We start from the raw sequence: 16,771 nt of genomic DNA on the forward strand, positions 1-16,771 counted from the left end.
CAAGCTCCAGTCCTCCCCTGTCCTGCAGGTTTCAGATGTGCCACAGGTACGAAAGACTGGAATTAAACGGCTTAATTACCTCCTCCTGGTGTAGATTCTCCAGAGCCTTCCTAAGGACCTAATTATTGTATTCAGGTGGTGCAGCAGAGGCCATCTAAAAGTTGCAAGGCAGTGGCCCTGCAGGACTGGAGTTTGACACCTGTGTTTTAAAATGTATAATGATCACCATATATTTCATTCTATTTTATATTTATTTTCATTTCCGTCCTCTGATTAATAACTTACTTTTCCGTTTTTAGTTTATTTTACGTGTGTATTCTAAATTTAATTGCTGTATTTATAACCATATATTTAATTTAATCAGGATATTTAATGAATAACTGAGTGAACAGTGTGCATCCATTTTGACAATCCCAGAGAGCCTCTGAAAACGGATTCAGAGTGAGCCCTCTCGCAGCTTTTCCTCTCTCTGCGCAGCTAGCAGCGGCGGCTAATCCGGCTAACGGCGGCGGTGATGGCGGAGCTGGTGCAGGGACAGGCCTCGATGAACCAGCCGGGGCTCAAGTCAGACGGCCTGGTCGATGCTTTACAGAGGGCCCGGCAGGTAACAACTCCTCTGGGGCTTAGCACACACCGGTTCCGGGCGGAGCCGCGTTGTTTGGACCGAGTCGGAGCACTTTTCATGGTGTTTGAGCTGTTGCTGCTCCGAACTTCTGCTCCGTCAACACAAACACACTTAGCATGCTAACTAGCTCAGAAAGGTGCTCGGAGTTGGACTTGAGGCCGGTTCGGTCCGGTTTACCGGGCCTGACATGGTTCCCGAGTTAGTTTGAGGGGAGTTTGTGGAACTGTCAGCAGGAACGGAGCGCAGGGGGAGTCGGGGTGGAAGTGAAGGGGGGAGCGGGACTCAAGTTTTGGCCACACGTGTCAGAGAGTCTGCGGGACAACCTGTTGGTTCCGAGAGGGCAGGAGGAGGGGAAACCCCGCTCACCGGTGGGCTTCTGGACCCAGCCACCGGTCCTGGTCCGGGGAGGGGGTCCAGACCCTGCCAGCAGGACGGAGCCCCCCTCCCGCACCGCTCCCTGTGCGGGCGGCTGCTTACCGTGAGGTGGGAAGGTAGAAAGTAGGCTGGGTTATGCAACAGCAACAGGGAGGGGAGGGGGACCTGCTGCTGCGCCCACTGACTCACCTGCTCAGGTGGCTCCACCCGCCCGGACCGGGACCGGGTTGGGGCTTTCAGCCGGGGCTCTGTGGAGGTGGGCGAGAAGGTTCTGGAGCTGGAAATGGACCGGAACCACGAAAACAGAACCAGAGAATCAAAAAGGAGCCAGGCCTGGCAGAGACCAGGAGAACCAGAACCGAGCTGGAACCACAAAACCGGAACCGAATCGGTACCAGGACCAAACGGGGAACTAACAGCAGAACCAACTGAACCCAGTCAGAAGTAAAGTTTCTTGTCCTCTTTCCTTCAGAAAGGAACTAGAATCAGATTTATAATCAGGAATAGTTTATTTTTCTCCAGTCATGTAGCCGGTCTCCATAGAAACAAACGTTTCCAGCGTGTCTTTTAAAAATCGTCACTCAAGATCGTTTCAGAAAAGTTTCATCCACATCAACGAATCTGTTGATTTAAACATGCCAGTCCCACAGGGGGCAGTGTAGCGCCACACTAACACTTGTCAGCCAATCAGATGGGTTCAAAACAACCACTTCCTGTTAGGAATTAAACATGGCGCCGGAGGTTCACCTGTAGGTAGAGCTTCGCTTAGAATATAAAGATGATAAATCCAGATGACGTTAATGTGGAATCGTTTCAAAGCCGATGTGAATATTATCTGTCGCACACTGCAACATGTTGGACCTTAAATCTTCCTGTCTTTTCTCACACTGAAACACAAATAGTTTTCTCAAATGTCCAGGTTGGTCAGAGTTTTCATAAATTATCATTTTTAATTATATTAAACTGAGATTCTGTGTGGATGAAAAGCAAAACTCATAAAATATCTTTGATCTCCCAGATATCAGATGGACTACACTATAAAACAATAAATCAATTTATTAATGTCAGGGTTTCCTGTCGGTCCACCGTGTTTTTGTACTGAAAGATGTTAAGTAGGCAGGAAATGTAAAAATATTACTGCGTAATTATAGAGTAAAGGGAAAACATTGGCAGTGAGACACTATTTAAATCCACAACTAGTCTTAAAAACAACAAATAAAAAGTCAGCGGCTCCATCGGGCCCCCAGGGCTTCAGGTTCCATAAATGCTGATATTTTAACACAGATACATAAATGTAACATTTGTTTACTGAGATGATCAATGCTGCTAAATTTGATTAACGGTTTCAGCATATATAAAATAAAATATTTTAAATTGTTTAACCTTTAAATGTAAGATTTTAAGGAGCTGGCAAGTTTACTTTGTACAAGTTCAAAGAACAATATTCATAGTTATTGTTTTGTTACCATAGCAACAATCTGATGCTGTCAGTTTAATCTTTGAGTTTGAGCTGTTTGTTCACAAATACAAATTAATAAACTGGATTATAACTGATTGTTTTTAGGTTGGCCAAATAAACACAGAAGCTGTTAGAGCTGCTGATGTTTTAGCAGCTAGAGGGGCCCCTCAGTCAGATTCTGCCCCAGGCCTCATCAGCCTTGGACCGGCCCTGCATGATGAGTTAAACCTGCTGCACTGAGCAGAGATGAGCAACAAACAGGAGATTTAATTCAATGCTGCTAATGTGGCTTTAGCAGCTCTGACATTTCTGTCTGTTGAGTTTTAATAAGAATCACAGAAACTGTTTTGGTCGGTCCAGTTTATCGGAGGAGCTTCTCAGACCTCCGCTCATTAACTCTGACTAAGTGGACAAAGCAAAGATACGGTTTGATGCATAACAATAATACTAAAAATAATAGAATAATATAAAACCAGCATGAAGTGTGACCGAGGAGAGCGCTGAAGCTCCTCACCGGGCTGAACCTGCATGATGAGGTTCGTTAGCCGCCAACGCTCCGACCAGCCGGGAACACAGACATGAACTTTACAGGGCAGACAGCGCCACACGCTGGGCAGCGAGTTGAGATGGAAGCGCCGCATAATTATTTGTTCACAAATATAAATCATTCTCACCGCTCCTCTGAAAGTGACAAGTTACTCCTGCGGTTCACGTAGAGCTGCGCAACCAGAGCTAACGCGGCGGGTTTAGACTCCTACCGTGATTTCTCCACAGAAACATAATTCCTCACAGTGGTTGATGTAAATATCCATACAGGTCAGCCTGAGTCCAGTTTGAGTGAAAGGAGGCGATCTGCTCTGAGGTAAACTTCAGAGACCAAGCAGCGCGCGAGGCAACGGGCAGAGGCGCCAGCGGCGTGATTGGTCCGCTCTCCCGGCTTTAAATGCATAAAGTATAGACGTATCTATTATAAACGTCTTTTAGGATAAATCGGAGCCAGTCGAACGCTCAAAGCAACAGAGACGCTTTCAAATTCAAATAACTTTTTTAAAAAACGATTAATTTTTCTAAAAACAAGCAACAAAGCGTCACCCTGCAGGTTACCTGGAACCATTTAAAACTTCCATCATCTGAACATGGAAAACGTCATAAAACAATTACTGGATCAGAACCTCTCCTCTCTGCTGGTTCTGGTTCTGTTGGGTTGCAGCCTCCCACTCAGACCTGCAGTTTCATTGCAGGCACATAGGGGGCGATACTGAGCTGGTGTGTCGGCTGTCTGCTCAGAAAGAGGAAGAGGACGTTTTCAAAGCCGACAGAAATGTTCCTGATGATGCTGATTTGGTTTTTAGTTCTGAGCCAGAAATCAAAACAATTTCTTTAAATCCTCACATATTAAATATTTCATAAATTATGTTTATCATATTTAAAGTTAAATAACTTGAATGTCACATGTATTATTATTATAATAAACAAACATGGCCGACTGGGCAGCAGCAGACGATATTTAACAGAAAACTAAAACAGTCTCCATCGTCCTTCTGGCTTCCTGATCCGCTGATTCCATGTTTTGGTCACCTCGCCCTCCGATTGGCTACCTGGGGCAACGGTCATGTGACAGCGATGCAGCATAGGATTATGGGATGTTTAACTGAAGCAGTGAAGGTGGTGTGTCTCTGTTAGCCGCCACAGCTAACCACCAAATATTGGCCAGACCGGCCGAATATCCCAGATCAGGTCTAGTTTTATGGTCGGTTTTTATCAGACTCGGCGTTCTACAGAACTGATAAACGTTTTTTAGAACAAGTTCAGCATTTTTCAGCTGGATTTCCTCCTGGGCAGAGCTGCGACTCAGACAGGAACTTAATGTTTGCTAGTTATGTTCAGAAAAACTTGTAAAACATACAAATGTAACTTTTTTGTGTGTTTTCAAGAGTCATTTTGTGATGAGTACCAACTTGATAATTTCTCAGTATCGGTTCTTGGAATCAGCTGGTACCTAAAGTACCGAGTCTGGAAAACGCTGGTGTTTATGTAAAATCTCCAGGTTTGATACGTTCAACGATGATAAATTGAGTTTTCTCTTTTTGCCTCAGATTGTGGGGAAAATGGGGGGAGAAGCCATGTCCCACCTCAACAGCTCCTCAGGAAGCGTGGAGTCCACGCTGTACTACTCTGGACAGAAGCGACCCGGGGAGGACGGAGGTGAGCCGGACCAGGGAGCGCGCCTCATGTTTGGCCTCCATGATGCTTCTCAAACCTGAGCTCAGCTGTTGGCTGGGCAGCTTCTGAAGATCTTTGGCTCTGAAGTCGTAACGGTTCATGAACGTTCTGGACATTTCTGGACGTCCAGATTATCGATTTAATTGATCAACTCGAATAAATCCTCCAGACCTGTAGGTGGTGCTAAACATAGTGATTGGAGAAGGCCATATAGCCTTCCGCACAACGCCTAACACACCGTCTTCCTGACAACAGGGACTCTGTTTAACATTCCTGTGTGGGCGGGGCTTAGGCTACAGCGAACAGCGGCACGTCACGGTTTAGAGCAAACATCCGCTCTGGTCCGGAACGAGTCCAGACCGGGACCAGAGTGCAGTTTGCACCGTTAGCATGTCATTAGCATGTTTTATTTTGTTTTTATTTAGTTTTTTAATTATGTGAAGCACCTTGAAATGCCTTGCTGCTAAAATGTGCAATACAAATACAATTTGATTGATTGATTGATTGATTGAACGAGTCCAGACTGGTTCCAGAGAGTAGTTAGCACCATTAGCATGTTAGCACCGTTAGCATGTTAACCAGTATGAACGAGTCCAGACCGGATCCAGAGAGTAGTTAGCACCATTAGCATGTTAGCACCATTAGCATGTTAGCACCATTAGCATGTTAGCACCATTAGCATGTTAACCAGTATGAACGAGTCCAGACCGGCTCCAGAGAGTAGTTAGCACCATTAGCATGTTAGCACCGTTAGCATGTTAACCAGTATGAACGAGTCCAGACCGGCTCCAGAGAGTAGTTGGCCCCATTAGCATGTTAGCACTGTTGGCATGTTAACCAGTATGAACGAGTCCAGACCGGCTCCAGAGAGTAGTTGGCACCATTAGCATGTTAGCACCATTAGCATGTTAACCAGCATGAACAAGTCCAGACCGGGCCCAGAGCGTAGTTAGCACCATTAGCATGTTAGCACCATTAGCATGTTAACCAGTATGAACGATTTCAGACCGGCTCCAGAGAGTAGTTAGCACCATTAGCATGAGAGTAGTTAGCACCATTAGCATGTTAGCACCATTAGCATGTTAACCAGTATGAACGAGTTCAGACCGGGTCCAGAGAGTAGATAGCACCGTTAGCATGTTAAACAGCATGAACGAGTCCAGACCGGCTCCAGAGAGTAGTTAGCACCGTTAGCATGTTAGCACAGTTTCTGGACCTTTTACTGAACCTGGAGAATGTCTGCAGTGTTCCTCAGTTGTGAGAACTTTTGGTCTGTTCTGTGACCTTTGACCTATCAGAAGCAACCATGTTGTTCCTGTTTGTAGTCAGTGAGACGGATCAGTAGACGTGATCTAACGGCAGCTTCTCTCTCCTCAGTGGGTAACCAGCTTCCAGCCATGGGCCATCAGAGGTAGGAGCAGCTGCTATTGATCACACACACACACACACACACACACACACACACACACACACAGCAGTGCTCCCATAATCCTCTGCTCTCAGCTCTATGTTCTGTTTGCTAATAGTGCTCAGTGTGAGCTGAGATTGCTATAGATCCAGTGTGTGTGTGTGTGTGTGTGTGTGTGCATGCAGGGTGATGACAGAGGAGTACAAGGTCCCGGACCGGATGGTGGGCTTCAGTGAGTATCACCCTGAGGTTCTGGTTCTGGTCGGTGGCGGCCCACTCACCTCTCTGCTTGTTGCTCCTCAGTTATCGGCAGAGGCGGCGAGCAGATCACCAGGATCCAGCTGGAGTCGGGATGTAAGATCCAGATCGCCTCAGGTGAGTCCAGAACCTGCCCAGGACCCAGTTCTGACCCGGTTCTGACCCGCTGATGGCTGCTTTGTGTCTCAGACAGCGGAGGACTGATGGAGCGGCCGTGTTCACTGACGGGAACGCCAGAGAGCATCGAGTGAGTGTCGGCGCGCTGACCCGGTCTGACCAGAACCGGTTCCTCAGGGTCTGGTTCCTGTGGACCCGGCTCTGTAACGGTTCTGGTTCTGTCCAGGCAGGCGAAGCGGCTGCTGGTCCAGATCGTGGAGCGGTGTCGGAATGGACCAGGTTTCCATGGCGACGGTGACGGCGGCGCCGCGGTGCAGGAGATGCTGATCCCGGCCAGCAAGGTGGGGCTGGTGATCGGCCGCGGCGGCGACACCATCAAGCAGCTGCAGGTAGGACGAACCGGACCGCCGGGGGACGGGTTCTGCTGGGCCCGGCTTCAGCCTCTGGTTCTGGTTCTGCCAGGAGCGGGCTGGGGTCAAGATGATGATGATCCAGGACGGGCCGCTGCCGACCGGCGCCGACAAGCCGCTCCGCATCTCTGGAGATCCCTACAAAGTGCAGGTACCAGAACCTCTACACAGATCCGGTTCTGGGTCCGGACCCAGTTCCCGGGCCTTATGAGGTGGCAGGAGGTCAAAGGTCACCGTTGGAGCAAAAAGCTCCAGCAGTCATGAATCGGGATGAGTTTAGATTTTGGGTCAGCGGTTCTGTCCGGGCCCAGAACCATCCTGGTACGAGCGGACCTGGAGTCCTCCATGCTAAACCCCGTTCTGGTTCCGATCCACAGGCGGCCAAGGAGCTGGTTCTGGAGGTGATCCGGGAGAAGGACGGGGACTTTCGGTCCGGACGCAGCGACTTCGGAGGTCGGCTGGGCGGAACCAGTCTGGACGTAAGACCCGACCCACGCTCCAGAACCCGGACCGGACCACCGTCCCCATGCCTCGCTAACCCCAGGTCCAATCCGTCCACAGGTTCCGGTTCCGAGGTTCGCCGTTGGCATAGTTATCGGGAGGAACGGAGAGATGATCAAGAAGATCCAGAACGACGCCGGGGTCAGAGTTCAGTTCAAAGCAGGTCAGAGAACCGTTGGAAACGGGTCGGAACCGTTTAGTCCTTCATAAAATCTCCCCTCCAGACCGTAATAATCAATGCTCCAATACTTGATCAGTTTTCAGTTTTAGCCTGGTTCTGGTTCTGGTTCTCTGTATTTGATGTTTAACATCCCCCGGCTGAGTGAAGCGGTTCTGACCTTTGACCCCGGCTGTGTTCAGATGACGGCATCAGTCCCGAACGCGTTGCCATGGTAATGGGTCAGCCGGACCGCTGCCAGCACGCGGTCCACCTCATCAACGAGCTCATCCAGACGGCCCAGGTAAGCTCGGCCAGAACCGGCGAGGCCAGAACCGGGTCAGAACCGCCCCTCATCCCGTTCCTGTGTCCAGGAGCGAGACGGCTTCGGCTCGGCCCTGCGGAGCTCCAGGGTCAGAGGTCGCAGCGACTGGACCATGGGCTCTCCTGGCCCGCTGCAGGAGGTCACCTACACAATCCCAGCTGATAAGTGCGGCCTGGTCATCGGCAAAGGTAGGAGCACAAGCCCCGCCCCCACCGCACCGCTGGTTCTGCTCAGACCGGACCCTCCGCTAACCCGTCTGGATCGGGTCAGAACTGGGAACAGAACAAGAACAAACTGAGAGCCGCAGATTCATCAGGCAGAGGAGAACCGTGCAGTGTGTGTGTGTGTGTATGCAGTGTGTGTGTGTGTGTGCAGTGTGTGTATGCAGTGTGTGTGGTGTGTGTGTGTATGCAGTGTGTGTGGTGTGTGTGTGTATGCAGTGTGTGTGTGTATGCAGTGTGTGTGTGTGGTGTGTGTGTGTATGCAGTGTGTGTGGTGTGTGTGTGTGTGTGTGTGTGTGTGTATGCAGTGTGTGTGTGTGTGCAGTGTGTGTGGTGTGTGTGCAGTGTGTGTGGTGTGTATGCAGTGTGTGTGTGTGTGTATGCAGTGTGTGTATGCAGTGTGTGTGTGTGTGTGTGTGTGTGTGTGCAGTGCGTGTGTGTGCAGTGTGTGTGTGCAGTGTGTATGCAGTGTGTGTGTGTGTGTGTGCAGTGTGTATGCAGTGTGTGTGTGTGTGTATGCAGTGTGTGTATGCAGTGTGTGTGTGTGTGTGTGTGTGTGTGTGTGCAGTGCGTGTGTGTGCAGTGTGTGTGTGCAGTGTGTATGCAGTGTGTGTGTGTGTGTGTGCAGTAACCACATGGTGTCTAAACACTTGACATTCATCTCTGTGGCTTTTATTTTGGAAGCTGCGGCTCGACCCTCTCAACCTCCACACACACACTCTGCACACACACACTCTGCACACACACACTCTGCACACACACACACACACACTCTGTACACACACACTCTGCGTCCCCATCGATGTTTTTTTCTCGGCTGAAATAAATGGATCTGATCTCTGAGACAGGAGGAGAAAAGCGATTGATTATTTTAGTGATCAATTATTCTGACATCGTTTCATCCTGCAGATTTTTCTCTTATGAAAAATTATGAATAAAAGATACAATAAACTAACAATTGACTTCCTGATTTAAATAATTTTATTGATTTATTGTCTGTAGGTCAATAACTGGATTCCTTTATTGGCTGATCAAAAGGAGCTCAGTTATTATTGATTATCTGATTATTAATTATATATTAAAGGTTCAAATTATGAGATTTTATTTCCAGAACCTAAAACTGAAGGTTTCCCTGAACTGTGAAATGTTTCTCTATTTTCTTCAGTTTTGGTTTAATTTATTTCAGCCGATCATCTTTTAGTTTCCTCCAGATATTGATTATTGATTACTGAACCAGCTAATCGACTGATCGTCACTAATCATTCAGTAAAACAGCTTTTTCATTTAGAAAACCAGAAAATATTTCAGTGATCCGTTGGACCTCCAGTCAGAACCATCAGAACCAGAGGCAGGTTCTGATGGTTCTTTTGGTTCTGACTGGGTCTGTGTGGGCCCATCAGAACCAGGAGCAGAGTTCCTCATGAGTCCAGCTGATCTGGTTCTGGTCCTGGTGAGCAGGAAGTGATGCGTGCTGTGAGCAGGAAGTGATGCGTTCTGTGAGCAGGAAGTGATGCGTGCTGTGAGCAGGAAGTGATGCGTGCTGTGAGCAGGAAGTGATGCGTGCTGTGAGCAGGAAGTGATGCGTTCTGTGAGCAGGAAGTGATGCGTTCTGTGAGCAGGAAGTGATGCGTGCTGTGAGCAGGAAGTGATGCGTGCTGTGAGCAGGAAGTGATGCGTGCTGTGAGCAGGAAGTGATGCGTGCTGTGAGCAGGAAGTGATGCGTTCTGTGAGCAGGAAGTGATGCGTTCTGTGAGCAGGAAGTGATGCGTTCTGTGAGCAGGAAGTGATGCGTTCTGTGATCAGGAAGTGATGCGTTCTGTGAGCAGGAAGTGATGCGTGCTGTGAGCAGGAAGTGATGCGTGCTGTGAGCAGGAAGTGATGCGTGCTCCTCCCTGCAGGTGGTGAAACCATCAAGAGCATCAACCAGCAGTCAGGTGCCCATGTGGAGCTGCAGAGGAACCCTCCGCCCTCCACCGACCCCAACACCCGGGTCTTCACCATCCGCGGCTCCGCCCAGCAGATGGAGGTCGCCCGCCAGCTCATCGACGACAAGATCGGGGTGAGCCGCCCGAACGCGCTCTGCTGGGGGTCCGGCCTGGGTTCTGGCCAGCCCGGTCCGCGCTCACGATTCCGTCTCGTCTCCCTGCAGGGATCGGGGATCATGAGCAACGGAGGATTTGGCTTCAGCCCCTTCACCCAGGGCCCTGCCGCCCACCAGAAGTAAGGACCTCTGACCTCTGACCTCTGAGCTGCTCACAGGAGCCTCCCAGCCAATCAGAGGCTCCGTCTTCAGGTTTAAACAGGAAATGAGGAGCTGAATGTCGTGAATCGGTCCAGAGCGTTTCCTCCTGGTTGTTTATAAAACAGAAAAATAAAAATTGTTTTTTTTCAATATAGACGTTCCTCTATATATCTATAGATCCTCCTCTATAGATCTATAGACATTCCTCTATAGATCATCCTCTATAGATCTATAGACGTTCCTCTATAGATCTATAGACATTCCTCTATAGATCATCCTCTATAGATCTATAGACGTTCCTCTATAGATCTATAGACATTCCTCTATAGATCATCCTCTATAGATCTATAGATGTTCCTCTATAGATCTGTAGATCTGTTCTACAGGTTTTGGGTCAAACGGCTCAAAATCCCGTTTTTACATTTTCACCACCAGTCAGAAATCCCATCTTGTTTCAGATTACAGTCAGATAATCTGATCAATTTCAGATTATTGATTAGATTTTCGGCTGAATGTGAGCTGACGATATGATTGGCCGGTTGTAAGCAGGTGTTCACCAGGTGTTTGTGTCTGCAGCAGCGGCCAGCCGTTTGTGACCGGCGTTTGGGGGAACACCTACCAGACCAGCTGGCAGAACCCGGGACAGCAGGACCCAGGTGGGACCACACACACACACACACACACACACACACACACACACAGCTCTAGCTGCAGCCCAGCTGCTTCCTCCTGCCTGGGTTAGTGGTGAGTTCAGAGCAGCACCAGGTTGGTGGTCAGAAGCTCAGAGCTGCTGGTCTGCAGTTCAGCGGCTGAAGCTGTCTGTGTGTGTGTGTGTGTGTAGGTCACAGTTTGGCTCAGACAGGACAGATGGACTACTCCAAAGCATGGGAGCAGTACTATAAGAAGCTAGGCAAGTGTACACACACAGACACACACGGACACTGTGCAGTTTCTGAGGGAAGGGAGAGTTCACCCGGCAGGAAGCGGCTGCTGGACAGCCAGAGGATGACGGTGCGTGTGTGTGTGCGTGTGTGTGTGTGTGTGTGTGTGTGTGCAGGTCAGCAGAACCAGCCTCAGAACATGATGACGGATTACAGCAAGGCCTGGGAGGACTACTACAAGAAACAGAGTACGACTGCATGAACGCTCACTTGTTGCTCACTGTAGAGTCCAGTTCTGATCCGGTACGGCCCACTTCCCGCTGCCTGACATGCGAAACCGTGGCAGCTGCATTCAGGGAAGGTCATGCTAACAGAAACAAAAATATAATCAACTGGGATGGAGGTCCAACTCTTAACACGGCGTTCCGTCCTCAAGGAACCCGCTAACACTGGGCTATGCTAACTCGGCTCTATAGATCCAGAACCCACTAACTCTGGGCTATGCTAACTCTGGGCTATGCTAACTCTGGGCTATGCTAACTCAGCTCTATAGATCCAGAACCCACTAACGATGGGCTTCGCTAACTCTGGGCTACGCTAACTCGGCTCTATAGATCAGGAACCCACTGACTCTGGGCTGCGCTAACTCTGGGCTGCGCTAACTCTGGGCTGCGCTAACTCTGGGCTACGCTAACGCTGGGTTACGCTTTCTCTGGGCTACACTAACTCTGGGCTGCACTAACTCGGCTCTATAGATCCGGAACCCACTAACTCTGGGCTATGCTAACGCTGGGCTACGCTAACTCGGCTCTATAGATCCGGAACCCACTAACTCTGGACTTTGCTAACTCTGGGCTGCGCTAACTCGGATCTATAGATCCGGAACCCACTAACTCTGGGCTACGCTAACTCGTTTCTATAGCTAACTTGGCTCTATAGATCCAGAACCCTCTAACGCTGGGCTTCGCTAACGCTGGGCTTCGCTAACGCTGGGCTTCGCTAACGCTGGGCTTCGCTAACGCTGGGCTTCGCTAACGCTGGGCTTCGCTAACGCTGGGCTTCGCTAACGCTGGGCTTCGCTAACGCTGGGCTTCGCTAACTCGGCTCTATAGATCTGGAACCCACTAACTCTGGGCTACGCTAACTCTGGGCTACGCTGACTTGGCTCTATAGATCCGAAACCCACTAACTCTGGGCTACGCTAACTCTGGGCTACGCCAACTCGTTTCTATAGCTAACTCGGCTCTATAGATCCAGAACCCGCTAACGCTGGGCTTCGCTAACGCTGGGCTTCGCTAACGCTGGGCTTCGCTAACGCTGGGCTTCGCTAACGCTGGGCTTCGCTAACGCTGGGCTTCGCTAACGCTGGGCTTCGCTAACGCTGGGCTTCGCTAACGCTGGGCTGCGCTAACGCTGGGCTGCGCTAACGCTGGGCTGCGCTAACGCTGGGCTGCGCTAACGCTGGGCTGTGCTAACTCGGCTCTATAGATCCGGAACCCACTAACTCTGGGCTCTGCTGTAACATGAGCGGTTCGTGGTGTCATTGTGGTCTTGCTGTTGCAGGTCAGTCGTCTCAGCAGAGTTCGGTGCCAGACTACACTGCAGTGTTAGCAGAATACTACAGACAGCAGCCCTACCTGTGGAACCCCGCCCAGATCCAGGTAACACCCGAGGCTCCGCCCTCCTCCACCGGGCCGCGGTGAACCCGCTGAACCACCGTGTCGTCTTGTTTCTGCCAGGATCACTAGAGGCTCCTTCGTCTCGGGCTCCAGGCGTCGGAAGGTCGTTGACAGCAACCAAAACGGGGTTTCCAAGCAACGCTCTGCCGCTTCTTTCTTCCTTTTTGTAGAGAAAAACTAAGGATTAACTGAAAAATCACAAACTCTTTTCTTTCTGTTTTTTAACCTTACAGAGTTGATATTTTGTCAGGCAGATTTTTTTGGACTAGCCTCTGGTCTCCACAGCATAGACCTGATTTTCTTTTTTTTTTTTTTTTATCAAACTTGAACTTAAAGATCTATCAGTGTGGCTTTGAACAAAAACAAATCCAGTATAATCTATATTTTGTCTAGTTTTATTTTTCTGATAAACGGTAAAAGGCTTAGCAGTCTTGAGTAAGAAAATCAGATATATTATTATTTTGTTCATGATAATGTTTTAAAGCATGCGTCAGATTGTGTGTTGACTCTCAGTTATCTTTTTTATTTTGGCATAGAAATATTTTAATAGCGTTGGATGGAAATGTGATGTTTTACCGTCGGAGATAAAACTGTATTTTGTACTAAATTTCTGCTCGCTGGGTCTGTTTCTACTCACCTGATTTCACCTGTGTAGTCGCCATCTTGGAGGTGCAATGACACGATTGTTTTCTTTGGTTTGATTATTCTTATTCCTGTTTATCGATAGTGAACTCTCGGTTTTATTATGTAACGATGAAACAAGTGGCGATCATATTGTTGTCTAAAGCCAGATCTCTCTGTGGTCGAAGACGTTTCCTGGCAGGAAAGAACCTCAGCAGTTCAGCACCAGTTGTTATTACAACAGGAGGATAGCCACTGTTTTCTTCCACAGTGAAACTGAATTATTGCTGTTAGTTCTGCTTAGTTTGAGTGGAGAAACGTTGAAGCTGGTCAGTGTTACCTCAGCGGGTGTTTGCTGAATGAATGTTTTAGCTGAATGTAGCTGAGTGGATGTGGGAGATGAATGGATGCTCACGTTCTATCAAAAAGTCCTAAACCAAGTAATCAGGTGAGCCTGATGGTTTTAACATGTGAACACTGTTTTGCCTTGACAAAATTTAAAAGAGCTGACAGAATAAAAAGCTATTGATCTTTGACATTTACTGATATTCTTTTTTAACTTGCTAACAAACTGCCAAACGTGGAGCGCTCTATGCACAACTTTGCTTTTCCTGTTTTAACAATCGAAGCTCAGTAAATCTGGCCTGACATGCATGAAATATTCATGTTGGCCTCCCAAATATGCAAATGCATTGGTGCAACATTTGAGTTGTTAACGGGAACTGAAGTAACAGCAGACTGCACTTTTCTAACCAACAAACTTAATGTCCCTTTATTGGTTGAGTCTCTCCAGTAACATTTAACAGACATTAAGAAATGCAAGCAATCATCAAAGTAACCTTCTAGTTTCAGCAAAGAAATAATGTGAATATTCTGCAATGGAAATAAAAATAAATTTTTTAAATATCTGTTAAACTTGCTGATATTTGAACTTCCTGAGCTTTAGCTGAATAATCTTTAAACAAAAAGTATTCAGATGTAAACCGTCAGATTTTTATCTCTCAATATGCAAATTTATGCTAACCTGTGATGTCATCAGCTCAAAGGTTAAAGGTCAGCTCTGACTTTACAGTTAACATCAAAAACAGACTTTAAACTCAAAAACGTCAAACTACATTAAATCTTGTTAAACTACAGGAGAAAAATGACGACTTTTCTAAATCCAGTTGTGAATTTAATAAAATATGAGAAACAGTCGGACTATCAGTATTTAAATATTTACTACGTTTCATTTTTAACATCCTAACTGTGTGAACGTCTGTCGACTTGAACAAAAACTTAAATTCTGAGTAATCTAACCCCAAAACAAGCTAGCTTAGCTTCATGCTAAGCCCAGACTCATCTTCATCTTCCAAACTAACCCTGCATATGCACGCTCATTAAAATTTAAACATCTAAACCAGGTTGCATATCTTTGACATTATTAGTGTTGATTTTCCAACTAACTATAAAAATGGGTCCAGATTTCAGTTCTGATGTTTTATTTTTAAACCTTGGAGTTGACATAAGGAAGAACTCGTCTGATTCTCTAAAATTGGTGATGTGGATATGAAATTAATAAGCTACTAAAGATTTTTTTAATATTGTTAGGAAAAACGGACAAAACCAGTAATTAAATGGCTCCAAAGAAATGGATGGTGTAAATGGTTAAATATTAACTCCAAAATGATCAGTTTTAATTTGATAAGCTGCCAAACCTGCTTTGAGTTTGACATTTTCCTGCCTGCTTTACCCGCGTTGTTTAATAACAATTTAGCTGAAAGTGTTTTAGCTTAGCTACCAGAAGCCGCTAGCTTAGCTACCAGAAGCCGTTAGCTTAGCTACCAGAAGCCGTTAGCTTAGCTACCAGAAGCCGCTAGCTTAACATCGTGTGTTTTCAAACGGTGCTGATTTATGCTTTTGCTGTGTGTGTGTGTGTGTGTGTGTGTGTGTGTGTGTGTGTGTGTGTGTGTGTGTGTGTGTGTGTGTGTGTGTGTGTTAAGGGTTGGTAATGTTCCTCAAAAAGTTATGTTGTTTTCAGAAACTTGCACAAATGTAAATATATTTTTGGCTTTTCTTATCGAAACTCAGCTAATTTACTGTTTAAGCTTATTTGATGGAAATTTGGTAAAATTTAAAGACTTGTTCGTTTTATTTTTTAAGAGATGTCAGTCCTGAAGTTTTTAGTTATGTCTATTTTTTGAAATCTTTAGATTTTTCTACCAGTTTAATTCCACCTGTTGCAGTATTTCAGATTCGTTAGCGAACATGTCCTGTTAGCTGCATGTTTTATCCTCAGATTATGCTAGCAAGCTACAGTTTGATGTTTGGCAGCCATGTTTGGCAGCCAGCCAGTTAGCGGCGGCTGCTCTGTTAGCTGAACCACGTTTGTCGGACCACAGAGAGGTTTGTCTTGTTTCCGGAGATCTGGCTGTTATTGAGCTGAAATTGAGTCAATGGTTCTGCTTTCTGTATGTGTGATGATGATAAAGACAATAATAATGAGTTCTCCTCTTCAGGGGTCTATTTAAATCGTATAAATATTCAGTTTGTCGATGAGTTTGTGTAAATTTCCACTCTGGCGGTGCTCTCCAGTTAAAATGTTTTTGTTTTTTGTTCTGTTTAATTCACATGTTGTGTTTAACCGAGTGTGTGTGTTTCCTCAAGACTGCTAGGCGAACTGCCTCCTGCTCTGCCCCCGGAGCTCCGCCCCGGTTCGGTTCTGACCCGCCTGTAATTGGGCCAGAGATGGGGCGGCTCCGGGTCGGGCAGCGCCGCATTGTTAAAACAGCTGGAGTGGATTCATGCCGGGTGTCCGGTTCTGGTTCCGACAGCTGCGATCAGAACCGGACCTGCGAGCACCGGCCCGCTTCAGCGTCCGGCTTCCTGATCCGGAGACTTGGGTTCCGGAGGGCAGCTTCTGGTTTCTGTTTTTCTAATGGACAGACGTCCGACTGTAACCTGCAGATTTTTCTATTAGATTCTATTGACAGATAGATGAACCAGCCAGGCTGATTCACATGAGGGCTAATAAACCGGCTCCTTCTTTCTGATCGTGTCTGTTTGAGTGAAACTGATTTTTATCTCTTGATTTTGGTTTCAGGACAAACTGAAGTTTTCACGTGAGGAGCTGAAACATCTGGATGTTTTATGTTAGATCTATAGATCCGCGTTTATTTTTCATCTTCATTTCTCTCCTGGCGGCTGCAGCCGGATGTTTAAATCACAAACTGAAGACGTTTAACTGGCTTCATTCATGAGGATTTTACTGTAAACCATAGAAAACGCTT

General features: G+C 47.3%; 1 protein-coding gene across 5 annotated transcripts; it reads left to right on the forward strand.

The window, feature by feature from the left end:
* Positions 1–350: 350 nt before the first annotated feature.
* On the forward strand, positions 351–16,534 carry LOC106930701 (far upstream element-binding protein 3-like). 5 transcript variants are annotated; one of them, XM_088008548.1, is made up of 19 exons: positions 352–604; positions 4,556–4,664; positions 6,060–6,093; positions 6,276–6,322; positions 6,394–6,465; positions 6,538–6,595; positions 6,692–6,854; positions 6,928–7,026; positions 7,253–7,354; positions 7,437–7,539; positions 7,737–7,837; positions 7,908–8,046; positions 9,978–10,138; positions 10,229–10,299; positions 10,901–10,977; positions 11,163–11,231; positions 11,379–11,450; positions 12,766–12,863; positions 12,942–16,534. In XM_088008548.1, exons 1-19 carry the CDS (start codon positions 515–517, stop codon positions 12,948–12,950), a joined length of 1,674 nt encoding a protein of 557 aa, XP_087864674.1. In that variant the 5' UTR covers positions 352–514; the 3' UTR covers positions 12,951–16,534. The 5 variants fall into 5 exon arrangements, with proteins under 5 accessions (XP_087864676.1, XP_087864677.1, XP_087864674.1 ...); XM_088008547.1 differs by having other exon boundaries at positions 359–604; positions 10,898–10,977; XM_088008550.1 differs by lacking the exon at positions 11,163–11,231 and having other exon boundaries at positions 351–604.
* Positions 16,535–16,771: the final 237 nt, after the last annotated feature.

Source organism: Poecilia mexicana, unplaced genomic scaffold (assembly GCF_051168715.1).
Source record: "Poecilia mexicana isolate PSO_F unplaced genomic scaffold, ASM5116871v1 scaffold_9, whole genome shotgun sequence".
NCBI lineage: Eukaryota > Metazoa > Chordata > Actinopteri > Cyprinodontiformes > Poeciliidae > Poecilia > Poecilia mexicana.

Coding starts and splice junctions, on each gene's coding strand:
- LOC106930701 (XM_088008547.1), top strand. CDS start 515: ATGGCGGAGCTGGTGCAGGGACAGGCCTCGATGAACCAGCCGGGGCTC. Junction 6,596..6,691: donor GGAACGCCAGAGAGCATCGA/GTGAGTGTCGGC, acceptor GGTTCTGTCCAG/GCAGGCGAAGCGGCTGCTGG. Junction 10,978..11,162: donor CCCGGGACAGCAGGACCCAG/GTGGGACCACAC, acceptor GTGTGTGTGTAG/GTCACAGTTTGGCTCAGACA.